The sequence below is a fragment of the Calonectris borealis genome, chromosome 1 (genome assembly GCF_964195595.1).
Source record: "Calonectris borealis chromosome 1, bCalBor7.hap1.2, whole genome shotgun sequence".
NCBI classification, from domain to species: Eukaryota; Metazoa; Chordata; class Aves; order Procellariiformes; family Procellariidae; genus Calonectris; species Calonectris borealis.
In genome coordinates this window covers 17401989-17416907 of record NC_134312.1, presented here as the reverse complement: position 1 = coordinate 17416907, position 14919 = coordinate 17401989, and the positions used below count along the sequence as shown (strand labels likewise).

The 14919-nt window shown below is 43.6% G+C and overlaps 1 protein-coding gene across 1 annotated transcript in view; it reads left to right on the top strand.

Annotated features, from left to right (window-relative positions):
* CELSR1 (cadherin EGF LAG seven-pass G-type receptor 1) overlaps positions 1–14919 on the top strand; it is a 171719-nt gene that overhangs the window by 152136 nt on the left and 4664 nt on the right. Inside the window, exons 25-33 of the mRNA XM_075145964.1 lie at positions 1937–2111; positions 6730–6842; positions 8157–8236; positions 9529–9655; positions 11611–11736; positions 12037–12173; positions 12681–12784; positions 13602–13769; positions 14611–14853. Coding sequence (XP_075002065.1) covers positions 1937–2111; positions 6730–6842; positions 8157–8236; positions 9529–9655; positions 11611–11736; positions 12037–12173; positions 12681–12784; positions 13602–13769; positions 14611–14853 — 1273 coding nt within the window. The remainder of the gene's footprint in view (positions 1–1936; positions 2112–6729; positions 6843–8156; positions 8237–9528; positions 9656–11610; positions 11737–12036; positions 12174–12680; positions 12785–13601; positions 13770–14610; positions 14854–14919) is intronic.

Here is a 14919-nt window from a genome sequence, read left to right as displayed (position 1 = left end):
ATTCCTGTTTTCACCCGTCAAACCGTTAAGGTATTAGCAGGTATTACAGAAATGCAAGTCGTATGAAGGTCAGAGGTTTCAGGGTGGCCATTTGGTCACAGATGACTTCAGCTACCAGTTTGCCCACTGTTTCTTTGTAGCTATTTCTCCTAGTCACACTAAGGAGTCAGTCTCTTTGGTTTCAGCAGGTCCTTCATTTTTGCTGCTCTCAGCCTGGCAGAGCTAAGTGGTCCACCTTGTACTGCTGACATAGGATAAAAACCAGATCCAGACCTGGGACTGGAAGCTCCAGATCCCCTTAATCCTAGCTGAAGACGTGAACTACCCAGTCAGCGCTAGCCTGCTTTCTGTTTGTCCTCATGACTTCTGTGCCTGACTGTAAGTAGCACAGCCTCAAGAGGAGGGTAGAGCTGAGCATTTCTAGATCCAGAATATCCTACAGCCTGGTGCTTAGGGCAGTTTTCTGCAGTGGACGAGAAGGGGGTTAACCCCCCTGCTCAAGCCAGGTAGGGCCTAGAAGCCACTCTCCCACTTTGTAGTTAAATACTCTGATTTTGACATTAGATAACAGGTTGATTCCACTTTTTGGATTTATCTGTGGAGTAGGTGGTGATCTACTGCTGGCTGCATCATTTCAGTCCAGTGATAACAGCCAGGCATCCTCTATGACTTGCTGAAGTATAGATGTGCAAGGTCTGCAGGGTTCATCAGTGAAGGGCAGAGCTGCAAGGACAAAGGAGATGGCCACTGCCTTACCCCATGGATACATCCATGCTTTTGCTTCTCAATTTTTTTTTAAAAAGAGTCCCAGAAAAGGAGCTGTAGATGGAACAGACCTTTTCAGACTTATGACACAGTCACATAGGGGCAAAATGGTCTACTAATCTTATGCTAGATCATAAGATCGTGTCAAATTTTGCCTATTATTTATGAGACAGACATTTCATTTAACTGATAAGAAAATTCCTCAAAGAAAGGCGGGATTTGTTTGGTTAAGGTCTATAGATCATCTGTTGCTCATGTTCAGCATGTTCACTTTTCCTGGGCTGAAGCTTCATGGATTTCTGTCCCCAGAAGTGATGTTTTTCAGAGCAAGAAGGACTTTCTCAGGGACTGATCCTAAACTGAAGACCTAAGATCTGTCTCACAGCTCTCTTCCACCTCTGACAAACACAAGGAGAGTTTCTTTGTACTTTTTTATCTACTAATATCAGGCACAAAACATGGTCTACTTTGAGACAAAACAAAACTGTACCAAAATAGCACAGTTCCTTGGAGAGAGATCTCTCTCTCTCTGGAAAGACTGAAGTAGCAGAAAAACCCATAGGATGGCCCTTCATGTGGAAATGGGAGACACCGAGTCAGTGCAGGGCTGAAGGTGGCCGTTCTCAGGAGCAATTTGTTGGCTTTGCAGTGAGACTGGTTTAGTTGATGCAGTTAAACACGCTGTGTCTGAATTCAGCATAGTGGCATTGTGCAGGCGAGACTCATACACGAGGCAGGGCAGAGGGTCTGCAGCCTCTGTAGGAGCATCCCCACCTTCTGCTCTTGCACCAGGAGAAAGAGTCAGGAGCTCCTGCCAGCCCTGCCTCTCCTGCAAGCAGAAGGAATTCAGTCAGAATAGCCAAAATCCTCACCTGTGCAGCAAATATGCACAGAAAAATTAACCACAGGACGTGGAGGGCAAGGGCAGTGACCAAAAGCATGTTGGGTTGATAGGGTAAAGCTGAACCACACTCAGAACAGATACATAATTTAAAAAAAAAAAAAATGCTGTTTCACATGAACAGCTATTCTGAAACTCTGAAAAACTTAATTAATGTTCTGCCAAAACCTTTTTATTACACTTGCCTTTAGCTGCACAGGAGAGCTGGTGACTCACCAGGTTGGGATTCAGAAGAGCAACTCTAATTTCTCTGCCCTTTCCCTTCTGCAGTTTGTGTGTACCGTGATTGCCATCCTCCTGCATTATTTCTACATGAGCACCTTTGCATGGATGTTCGTGGAGCAGCTCCACATCTACCGGATGCTGACTGAAGTGAGGAACATCAACTTTGGGCACATGCGGTTCTACTACGTCGTTGGCTGGGGCATTCCTGCCATCATAACAGGTACCCTCAACCACCCCAAAACAGCTTCGTTTCCCTTCCCTGCCATCTTCGCTGGCCAGATTCGGGAAAGTTACCCTATCCAAGACAGCTTCCTGAACACTCAACTACTGCTGTCACTTCAGTGTTTTCCTGAACAAGGGCAACACCAAATCATGTCTAGCAGAAGTCAGCCTGAATTTGGCAGATCTGTGTACTAAACTAAACTGTTGCCCCAGTTGAAGTGATACTGAGGGTTTTACAAAAACATAAACATAACTGCACCTAGATTAAAACAGGAACTGCACCTAGATTAAAACAGGACTTGGTAACATTGCTTGGGAATAACAGTACTTTTATTTTAACAACGTTGCCTGTAGCCTTCAGAAATTTTCCTTCCCTGTGCTGGTACCTCAGGATATGGACACACGGTCTCTCGGGGGGGTAGCTGCGGTGGCTTCGGCAGCGATGCTGCCCACAGGGCATTACTGCCCTTCACTGGACATTCCCATTGCCTACCCTCAAGCAGCAGTAAATGCTCCCTGAAGGGGATTTCAGCAGTTCTGTTTTACTTGGCATAAAAACGAGGTGGGAATACTCAGCAGCCTTTTACTTCATTTCAGATACAAAGGCAATAACTTCCAGTTGAGGAAAAGTAATGAAAAGCTGGAGGCAGTAATCTTTCAAACTGTTTCAGGGTGATCCACAGGAGCACATCCATCTCCGCCCTCACCCTGCCTATTTTTGCAATCAGACATTTCCAGTGCTACCCTAAGCACATGCTGCTGTGTTAATTCAGGCAGACAGCTCCTCGGGAAGTGCACTTCGCAGAACAGTTGGAGCGGGGTTTTTTGGTTCAACTATTTCAGCACGTATCTGTTGCCATATGGGAAATCAGATCATAGGCAGACAGTTAGCTGTCATCCAATTACTTTTATTTTTACAGATAGCAACATACTGTCAGCAAAGGCAGAGGTTTAGGTGTCCCTCAGATCAAGCAAATAGCTATCACTCATATACACTTGGAAAAATACTGTGGAACAAGTTAGAATTTTAAAAATATGTGAGGTTTTTTCCTATGTGACTTAAGAAAGCGTCATACAGAAACATAACATAGGTTAATACAGGTTAGCTTTCATTCTGGAGAGCTGGTAAGTTTTTTCCGTATCACCTTGTGCATAAATAATTTCTGCTTCTATCAATTTATCCAGAACACAGTGGAAAGTACAGCCCAGAAGGCTCTGCCACTCTAGACGTAACTTTGACATTTTAAATAGAAATCATTCTTGAACTTCTGAAACGTTTCAGACCTGTGTAACTTTTATCACTACATACAGGACTACTGCTATATCTTTAGGAATGTTTAAGTGCCATCAGATAGTTGGCAGCATCATTTCTGGTAGAAAAGAAGTGTTATCATTAAATAGCAGTAAACAATGTGTGCTTCCGAAGACATAACTCTTTAGAAGAATTTTGTCAGAAGGATTTTCTGTTTCATGTTTAGTTTCTCTTCTGAGTTTTAAATTAATTCAGAACTTCTCAACAGCAGTATTATGCAATCTAAATATTACAAGTACACCATTTTTACATTTTTCTACTTAGATGTTGTTCTCTGTGATATGGAACTATTTTGCATTTTTAAAACTATGAGTTATAGTCCCCGGTTGTCTCCTGTAATTTAAACTCTGAATCTACTGAATTTGCAGTTCATTTAAATGAAAAGTCAGATCCCTATTACTGAGCAAGTCAGAGGATTTTGTGAAACGAAGGATAAAAAACCTAAGCTTTTAGTTTGTCCTTCCAGGTTTAGAAATCATCTGAAGAGAAAATTATTTCATCATAAATAGCACAATGTGGGATTTCTTGCCACTGGAAAACTTTGTTACTGTACATATTTTAAATAAGCTTCTTTTATAAATTTTAAATTTTAATATCTAAACAGTAAAAAGGTTCCAACTTCGTAACATGATCTTAAATGCAATTTCTTTTAAATTGCTTTATGAGAGAAGGATTGTGTATGTTTCTCAATAGTGGAAAAGTCTAGATATGGGAAGGGATTTGAGTCCTGGACATCCAAAGGACTCTTTTGTTTTATTTGAAAAATATCTAGCCCTTTTCATTTTTATCGTAGCTATCCTGAAAAAAAAACCATGAACCTACAGTAGCAGTGGCTTTACTCTGGTTTGTTTATTTATTTTTTCTATTTCCAGTGCTCGCACTGACATTCATTTCAAGCTGGGACATAGTGGTCCTAAGGCACCTTTGATGGGACCAGTCTACTTGTAGAAGGGAACCTTGACCTTTGCAGGGCGAAAAACCTAGCAAAATGTTTACATAGAGAACACTCCAGCAGGGAAGAACCACATTTAATCGCAGCACAGAAAAGCAAATTGCCATGAATAAAAGTAGGATGGAAGTTGGGAGAAGGCTTACAGCCATCGAAAGAGTGCAGATCTGCAATATTCCTCCATGGAGAGTGATAGTGGAGCATTTTAAATTTGCTTTAAGCTTGCTCATTTTAAAATGTAGTTTGATCCATCTAGAAGAGGGATTTTATGACTTCCTTGCCTCAGGAGCAAAGGGCTGAATTTGGTACCCGGCAAGACCCCTCCAGTTCTGCGTGTCTTCATGGCAACACGCTAACCGGTTGGCATATGCGTGCTTTAACTGCTTTGCTGTGGAGACTGCAGTGCTCATGTTAACACAGGTTCTTACGTAGCCCTAAAACCAATATCCCCCAGAAAATGGCACGTTCCAAATCTGCTATTTGCTGTGAATACTAAGCGAGGCAATGAGTCAGAAGAGAGGTGAGGCTGACCCGCAGTCACCTGAGTCACACGTGGCTGCTGAGCCCACAGGAGCTCAGAAGATCCAAAACGTGCCCCTCCAGCAGCACCTCCCCACAGCATGCTCTTGACACACTCCCGGGATGGGTGCTCGTCCCCACAGGATGCTCGCCTCAGCCATAGGACCAGCCCTGGTTTCTGCCAACGTCAGTTAGCTAGTATGCAGCCCACACGCTTAGTCTGCTCAGGACGACCAGGCTGCAGCACTTAATTGATGTGCCAAAATGATTCTCTATATTACATTTCATTGGCTTAATTCTGCCTTTGGGTAAAGTGTTATTTCACATACTGTTGACTCCAGTAAAATTTGGACTGCATACCTGAAGACTTTGGGGCAATTTGCCCCATTTGTTTAACGGAGAACTTTAGAGTGGGATTTTGAGAGTGAAAAAATGTTGCTGTCTGCCAATTACTTTTAAAGCCAGATGTTTGGTCAAAACGTAGTTTAAGTCCCACTAATGGGGAAATCAAGTCCTGGGAAACAGGCTGTGTCTATAGAATTACATTTGTATAATATACTTTATGGTCCCGTAATCATTTATGGCTAATTCTTTCTGGATGGCAACTGCTGAAGGGGGTGGTGGAAGGGCCAATGGGAGCAGGGAGGGAGACCAGTCCTATCTCATTCCACACTTCAGAGAAAACAGATCCAATATCCACTGCTTTGCCAAATAGCCAGTTTAATTTTCATAGACCGTAGGCTTGTACCAGATGTGAATATTGGCTGTGGGCCAGCTTTAAGCAGCGAGAGTGAAATGCAGCTACCTTTCCCTTTTTCAGTGTCTTTTCATCAAAGCACACGGGCTTCAATTAAAAAAAAGGCATTTATTAATACACATGAATTCTGTTTGCGGAGAACGGCGCTGCCATCAACCTTGGCCGCCTGCTTGAGTCAGGACATACGCTCAACGCAATAGGTGCCCCTGATGCCCAGACAACATGCTGCAGCCGTTTACCATATGTCATTGGCCATAGGCCTCGTAGGGATCAATTTCTGTGTCTTGAAGAAGGAAGACCTCTGCAGTATTTTGCAGGTCAAAGGCAGCAATCCCAGCCCGTCGCCATATGGGCGAGGTGTAGGTCACCAAATCAGATGGCACTGTAAATCAGCCGGTGGAGGTTGGACTCAGAGACTCCCTTGGAATTGTCCAGGCTTTGAAAAATAAAACAATAAAAGGTGTGTTCTCAACTCAATTGCCTTGGGGGCATTAGCAAACTCCATTTCAAACAGCGCTGAAAGCAAGGTGAGGTACCTGGGATGGCAGCTCAAAATGAATCCCACCTGAGCTCAAGCAGTTAACTCCCATGAGTTCCCAGGTTCCTTTGTCTCCGGTGTTATTTTAGTGACAGCAAGCAGTTAAGAATGCACTTTTTTTGTAGTATAGACATCTCCTCAGTTATGATTCATGTCATTCTGCTACATAGGCTTATTGAAATTCCTCAACGTGTCACTCACCCTCAAGGCTTCATCACACTGTGAGAGTATGACTATAAAACTGTGCTGAAGCAGAATGAATTTGGGACTTGCACTTATTGTCATTTTTATGCAGCTGAACTTTGTTCTGGTAGGCAAAACTCTTAGTATCATTTGATGTGGAGTGACCAGCGTGAAGGTTTTGATTTACTCAAGTTTTATTTCAATATTTGCCTTGATTTTGACTTCCCAGACTGTCCTATTGAACACATTTTGCCATTGTCATTTTGTTTGTCAGACAGTGATTTGAAAATGTGGCTGGTTATATACAAGATCTCAGCAGCACCTTTCTGATGTACTTTCTTTCCATTTTGTGACCCAGGGCTTGCTGTTGGTCTGGATCCACAAGGCTATGGGAACCCTGATTTCTGCTGGTTGTCTGTTCATGACACCCTTATCTGGAGTTTCGCTGGGCCCATCGTAATCGTTGTAGTTGTAAGTATGGTGGAGTTGGCATCCTGAGCTGTCTCTTCCTTACTGCTACCTTTTCTTTTATGTTTTGTCAACCAATAGTCATAATGTGAAGTGACTGTATTCTTTACATTTGAAGCTGATGTACTCGAGCTTGCTTCTTTTGCTTAAACAGATAAGACATGAGCTAAGCTCCTGGAAATCAGAGGGCTGCTTGCCAGTGCGAAGATTGCTTGTGGAGCCATGGCTGTATGGCCAGAAACCTTTTTTTTATCCCCGTTTGCTTTGTTCCACCTTTGAAGGATTGGTCAGTGGGCTTATAAAACAAATCAACAAAATAAGCCATAACAAGTCCCTTCATCCAGAAGTCCTAAAGGAATATTAAATAATTCCAATTTCAGGAATTTAAAAGAATTGGCTGGTATTTAACTTATCCCTTAAAACATCCCTCAGTAACAGAGCACCAGAAGATACATATCCGTGGTGTGACTGTATCTTGAATACCAAGTATCTTGAATACCTCATCTCAAAAAGTATGAAGTAGACCTGGAAGTGGCATAGACTGGGGTCACGAGTCATCAAACACATGGGACAGCCCCCACTGGAGGAGCAATTAAGTGGACCAGAAGCCTAGAGCAGAGAAAGCTGCAGAGAAGGGGATAGGAAGGAGCTTGTAATAGCATGGTGGCCTGGAGAATATGACCGTGGAGCCAACCATTCAGTGTCTTTTCCAACACAGTTAGTAGTAGAAAGTGGCAGATTCAGAACAGGGTGAGCTACATCGTGGCTCCACAGGGAGTTAAGTTAGAAACTCACAGAAACAAGACAATGGTGGTGGTAAAGCTCTGCATGGTTTCGGAAAGGAACTGAACGAATTCACAGCATCGATATTCACAATGAATGATAAGTACAAACGCACCACCTCGCCTAGTACATCCCAGCTCTGGAGATCAGTGGAGGCTGGAGGAGTGTTCAGAGGAATTACTGCTATGTGCTTGCTCTGTTACTATATTCTGCTTTGGCCCAGCTGGAACAAGATGCTGGGCTGAGTGGACTCTGGTCTGGACAAGGATAGCCATTCTTGAGTTTTTATGTTTCACTCAAGCCTCTTTCCAAAGGGCCATCTTACTGGGTTTCATCCAGATCAAGTCCCAGGATGTTCTTGACTATGTTGGCTTGAAATGAGATGAGTCTTGGAACTTTGAGATGTGTAAATTGAAGGAAAAATATTCTTGACACCACAAACCATTTTAGGATAAAAACGACATTGTCATTGAAAACTGAGCCCTAACAACTTTATAGAAGGAATCCATGCTGTTATTTCAATTTCCCCTTCAGATAAACACTGTCATCTTTATACTGGCAATGAAAGCATCGTGCAGAAGAAGGCAACGTTCGTTTGAAAAAACCGGAGTCGTGTAAGTTTGGGTTCAAAAACCTGTACAAAAATTCTGGCCAGGAATAATAAAGGGACAGAATTGCCTAAAAACCAGGTGTTGGGGTGGGAAATAAATATTTGGAGGAGTCAGTCAGCATTGGTAGAGGCAATTGGAGCTGCTTCACTAGCACCTACTCCTGGGGTTCCCTTGGAGGCTCTGTAAAACCTCCACCATGGTGCTCTGCACCACCACCAAGTATAATAGGCAGGAAGGGAGGGGAGAGGGAAAGGTCTGGTCTCCGGATGGTATCATTACAGTCCTTCCAGATCTTTCATCAGACTCCATACTACACTGTCACTTCACCTCCACCCGTGGCATGCCCTGGTAGACATAGTTCTGGGTCTTCCCGTGCTCGCCCATGGCTCAGAAAGGTCTCCCCTCACGAATGCCTGGGTGACCGGCCGTGTCGTGGCAGAGACCCATTGAGGTTCCCGTGCTGAGAACCAGCCTCCCCCAATCCTGCTCCCCATGGGACGAGCAGAAAGCCTCACAAGCTGCAACCTGCCACCTTCCCAAGCTGCTGTGGCAGCCTGTTCCCATTAACGTCTCTTTTGCCCAAAGCTCAGAATTTACCTGTGAACTGAAATGTGATTTCATCAAAGGGCAAGACAGCCCTTTTCTTTTTTTTTTCCCCAAATAGGTAACTGTATGAGATTTCAAAAGGCTGCTTCTAGCTATTTATTCAGCCCTGGCTGTTGGGTAATTTTTTTAAGTTTCTTTTTTAAATCTCCCTAAACAAATAGAGTATAATTGCTACTTAATGGCAGCTATTTTACTCATAATACAAAACCTTTGCCACTAGAATTGTGACCACCTTTTGAAAGCGTCTATGGAAATAATGTTTTTAAGCAAAGAAGTATTCCCCTCAGTGCCCTCGATCCAAAACCTTGGGCTGTAATGTTAAGAAGGAATGTGAGAGTGAACTCAACAAAGAGAAATGAGATGGATGTGGCCATTTACCGTCCAGAACTCTTCCTCAGAGTCAACAAGGCTGAACAGCGTGGGCTTGGCAAACAGCCTGGTTTGTTTGAAGACAACCTTGGAAACCAACTTGAAAAGAAAATACTTTTTTTTTACCTGAATATGCTAAGTTACTGAGTAGCACAATGAGAGAGTTGGGAACTAGGAGCTGGTGAACACTGCCCTAATTTTCCCAAAGGTCCTTTCCAGTTGGGAAATCATTGGGCATGTGGTACCGCCCGTGTGGAGAGGTTGGGCTATTCTCTTGTATCCTGTAGTGCTGCAAATACCCGTCTGTGTTTGCTTTACAGCTCTGTGCTGCGAACGGCATTTCTGCTCTTGCTGCTCATCAGTGCCACGTGGCTGCTGGGGCTGATGGCGGTGAACAGCGATGTCATGACGTTTCACTATCTCTTTGCCATTTTCAGCTGCCTGCAGGTAAGTTGGATGGTGTCTTGTCCGTGGCAGACCTTGGTGAGCACACTGCTGCACCCAGACCTCCAAAAACCTGCTAAACATGAGCTGACTTAAGAACAGTGATGTCAAGTACAATTTTTGCTCTCGTTTCTCAGAGAGGGTTCTTTTCACCAAACCCGTAACTTTGAGTAATTGCATCTCTCACTTTTAGTCATTCTAAAGATAAGTGCTCTACTGTTGTAACCTGTGACAGATAAATAATAGAAGGCAATTATACTTCTGTCTTTCTAGAGACAAAAATCTTTGTTACTGTCTTCTGCCTGCTCATTGTTAACAGTTGTTCTGTTGCTATGGCAAATAAGACACTGTTTTATTTCACCCAGAGTGGATGCCTCCAAGTTCAAGGCTTTCACAAATTAAAGTTACTGTTTAAGGAAATGAGCCAAATAATGATTTTCAAATACAATTCGTTGTATTAGGAATTTACTGGGTTCCCTGTCCTACTGTGCACACTTTCTGATTACAGATGCAGAACACAGTTATTTGTGGGAGACCTGGCACAGAAATAATCATGAAGCTTCATGTTGGTCACAACTTGAATGTGACCAAGGATGGCAGTAACTGTCATGGCAAGTGCCTGCAGTATTAAAACAGCTACTGCTAGCAGGCCACTCCTGCCAGCTGCAGCGAACAGCCACAAATTGCAACCAAAGAGAAAAAGATGGGTCTCCTCTGGAGATGACTGTCCATACTCTGGAAGCACACCAGATAGGCCAGCTTGGAGCAAGGTTATTTTGCCACTGCAATTGGTGTGCTCTGAAATAAATACTCGGGCTGTAAAACCAGGCTTCCACAAGCCTAAAATAAAATTAAATTAAATATAAACCTGATGAGAGGGAGAAAAGTCAGCGTCTGGAATTCTCCAAACTTGCCCAGAGAGGCGCAGTGGTATGTGGCGTTTCACGTCATTGCCTTCTTTGAACTTGTATTTTTAAAGAGACATTTATGTGAATTTTATTAATGAATAATCCCAAAGTGCTAATACCAGCTAAGATTGCATTTGATTGAATGTTTAGAGAGTGAGCTTGAAGTTTAAAGTTTCTCTAAGTCAATTGCTTTGGCTGAAATCATGAAATGCAGGCATCTTGTGATGTTGGTACAGCTGCAACTTCATGAGTGATTGGCTTCTATATACTATATCTCCAACCAAAATTGATAACAATTTGGCAGCTGCAAATACATCTGAAGGCACACATGTGTGTGCCCCCTGCCCCCAGTGAAGGCTGTTAATGTGTGTTCCTGGGAGCCAACAACTGCCCAGCCCTGAGGATTTCAGTGATTTCCCCGGGAGGTGGTGCCGAACCAAGGAACGTATGGGGCAAAAGTTGGGACCTCTCTGCCCCCAGTATCTCTCCACATTTCACAAGGCTTTCTAAAGTTCTTCAAGCAACAATATTAAGGACACCTACCACAGAAGTCCCCCATTTCCAGAGGTTTTCACTAAAGGCTATGATATTTTTTATGTGCTACTATTGATTTTGTCTCTTTGTCAGTGTAAAAGCTCTAAAATCTTAATGCAAGTACAACCCTGAAACTCCCTGCAGGGTCTTCCAGTGATGACATTGAAGTCGCCATTAGGTATTTTGAGAAGAACGTTTCCTCTCAGACAACGAGGGAGGGTGACACCTACCACAAGCTCTGCTCTGTAAATCCTGGAGGAACACATCGTTGTGTATATTTTCCCAGGCCCTTTATGCACATTTGAACATGGAAGCAAATTATGAAGAAGTCCTAGGAGGTCAATCAATGCCATTTCAGTCAAAGACAGAAAATAGTTATTGCTGTTGAAATCATGGACTACGAATTAGAATTCAGGGGTTATTTCAAAAAGGCTGTTCTCTAATATCTGTTTGTATTTGCAGTTTGGTAGTAATGAATCATTTAGATTTATTCTTCCTCTCTCTAAAATGATCCAGGGACTGTTCATTTTCTTCTTCCACTGTGTATTTAACAAAGAAGTCAGGAAGCACTTGAAGAACACTTTGACTGGAAAGAAACCTCTTCCAGATGATTCCACTGCAACAAGAGCTACATTATTAACTGTAAGGAAAAACACTGGGAAAAAACATCTTCTTGCTGGTAAAAGTTACCTAAATACACTTACAGGTGGCTTGTCCGTAGTTAAGTGAATTGTCTGATTTCAGTGACTTGTACAAAGATTACTGATAGCCTCTCAAAAATTTTGATTACTGTTTTAATTAAAACTTTTGAGAGGAAATAATTTTTTTCTTCATCATCAAAAACCACTTGGTTCCTTCAAGATTTTTAATGCACTTGTGGGTAACGTGGGGTTTTGGTAGGATCATTCACTATTGCTTTGTGTCTTTTTTTTTTCCCTTCAGCGGTCTCTGAACTGTAACAATACGTATATAGAAGAGCCAAATATGTATCGCACAACTATTGGGGAATCCACTGTCTCCCTAGAAAGCACCGTCAGGTCAGCCAAGAGCCACAATAGCTACCTTGCTTATATTCTCAGGTAATCAGGTGGCAGGTGCATGGCTTTCAGGTGCTTGCCTTTCCCTTTTCATTGCTCTTGTGGAAAACAGAAATGTTTTGGTTCAAATGCTACTTGTTTTATGTCTTAACAGTTCTGTTTTATGTGACTGTCATTTTCTTCCATGCATTTTCTTTTGCATGCATCTTTGGTGGGGAGTTCCAACAATGCAGTGGTTAATATAACTATTAGGTTAACTATATGGGCCGTGCTGCTTGCCTGTTAAAATTCAGTCATGTCTCAAGGAGTGAGATTTAGCTTATTAACTTCAGGCTTTTTCAGAGTGTGATTCATGTGGCCAAAGGCAGACAGCTACATTAGGATAACCTATGTCTTGCTGTAAGAGTGACCACATGGACAAGGCACAGGCTGGCTAGCATCCACTGCAGCTGTCTGCGTTTGACCAGAAGAATCTCATCTGCATGTCTGCCTTGTTGTTAAGAACAGTAAAGTGACCAAGAAAGTTGTCCCTTGTTATTATTCTCTAAGGGATGAGGCTGCTCATAAGCTCAGTGGATCCTCAAGTCAAGCAAGGGCTGGTCAGACTGAAGCAGATTCCTCCATTTTTCATAGGAATCCATCAAAGTCCAATGGTAAGAACTACTTCTAAATGCTGTGACCCAGTTGTGCACCTTTTCCTTCTCAGCCCTTTTTTCAAAGGCTTCTATAATAGGAAGAATAGTTAGTCTGACTTGGTGTGTCTGATTCTCATTATGCTCTTGGCATAACGAGCTATGCAATGGTTGATTTACTAGGGAATCCCAGAATGGAAATATCATGTATCTGCTTCTTGTGATGGTTCGGTTTTAATCTGACAGCTGTCACAGCTGTTGACAGTTTCTGGCATCCCCTTTCTTTCTCACAAATTATGTGCTGTTGCTCTTGATTTTTAATTGGAGATTTTTTAATGTTTGAGACCTTAAGGCAATATCCTCTTTTACTGCTATGTGTTTTGTACAAGAAAACGAGAAGTGTCTCTTGCCTGACTTCCTTTCATTTGGGGTCTTGATGTTGAATTTTGTTGCTTTGTAGCAGTTTTTAGGAGTGCATTTGCAGATTCTTGATATTTCTAAGTACGTTGCTTTGCCTGTGTGTTGTGTTGATTGAGATCCTGTGGAGTTACTGTTCTGCGTATTGAATAGGGTAAAAAGTGTCCCCATTCTGTTCTGCACATCCCATGCACATAAAAGGTCCTGCCCCCTAGCTGAGCCAAGCTTCCCATAATTACTTAGGTGGGTGCCACAGAACTTGTGAATTAATTCTATGTGCGCTTACGGATGTAAGAGCTCATCCCTGGCATGGCCTGAACCAGATGCCTGCCTTTCCTTTCTCCTTGTGCATTTGTCAGATAGATTTGTTCAACACCTGTCCACACTCTCATCGCTGTGTTTCCCCTTTCCGCATTCGTAGAGCACGATTCAGACTCCGACAGCGAACTGTCCCTCGATGAACATAGCAGCTCTTACGCCTCCTCCCACTCATCAGACAGTGAAGAAGATGGGCTCGAGCCAGAGAAAAAGTGGAACACATCCACTTCCAAAAATAATGAACGTGGCCCGCTCCACAGCACACCCAAAGGTACTCCTAGTGCAAGGGGAGAGCGCTTTAAAATAGCTTTAGAGTAGATGGGACAATTTTGCCAGACTAGCAATACAATTGAGACAGCATCCCTACCACTGTGCCTTGCTTTTTCTTCCTCCCAAGGGCTCGTTCACAGGAGTGACTGAGTGCAAGTAAAAGGATGTTTGCGCAAATCTGCCACTTACGGTGCTCAGACAGACAGCAGTCAGTGGGTTTGCAGGCGGGTGCTACACAGCCAGCAAAGTCTCATATGAAGGAAGAGGAAGAGGAGGAAGGAGCTGATTATTTTGAGGGCAGGGGGAGGAAATAGCTGCCTCTCCTCATGCAATACAAGCATATGGATTTAGTGGGGTTGGGGAGGGAGGTCATGGACCTAAAGAGTGGGAGATCATTGGCCATTGATATCAATACTGTGTGGCAGACTGCAGGCATTTCTAGGCGCAGTTCATCTTGTCCTAAAGATAAGTCAGCTTAGAGTGACAAAAGTCTAGGCTGTGTGCTGGTGCTCTGCACAGCCTCAGGTGCCCTCACCCCTCAGAAGCCAGCATCCCCAGGGAGCTGGTGGGATCGCTGGCCCTGGAGAACTGAGAGAGCAGGTTTGACTCACACCTCTCAGTGTGAGTGGAGAGGCAGTGACCTTGCTCTGGGAAGGGTTTGGATACCCTGCCATCTTAGCAAGCGTGTTTTGTGGGTGTTGTTGCACTCCAAGGGCAGTGCAGTCCAGCAGGGATCATCTGAAGCATTGCACTGGTTTGACACAGGGAACAGGACTGACTGGGCAGCGGTTGAGAAAACCTATCAAAAGTGGTTTTCGAGCTAGTGTTTTTTTGCATTGCAGTTGATACCCTTCCCAATCATGTGAAACCCTATTGGCCCACAGAGTGCGTAACAGCCAGCGATGGCGAGGACCCCAGCGGGAAACAGAAACTCAAAGTCGAGACCAAGGTCAACGTAGAGCTTCACAGGGAAAACCAGGTGAACCACAGCAACGAAGCACCCCAGGACAAGGAGAATGAAGGGCAGCAGAAGGAGAACAGACCTCTGTCCCACCAGAATAACCAGCAGCCGGAGCAGAGGAAAGGTAGCACGGCCAACCCAGCCTCGCAGCTGGACTGGGAAACCGGGGGTTTAATGAGCATTAATTAGT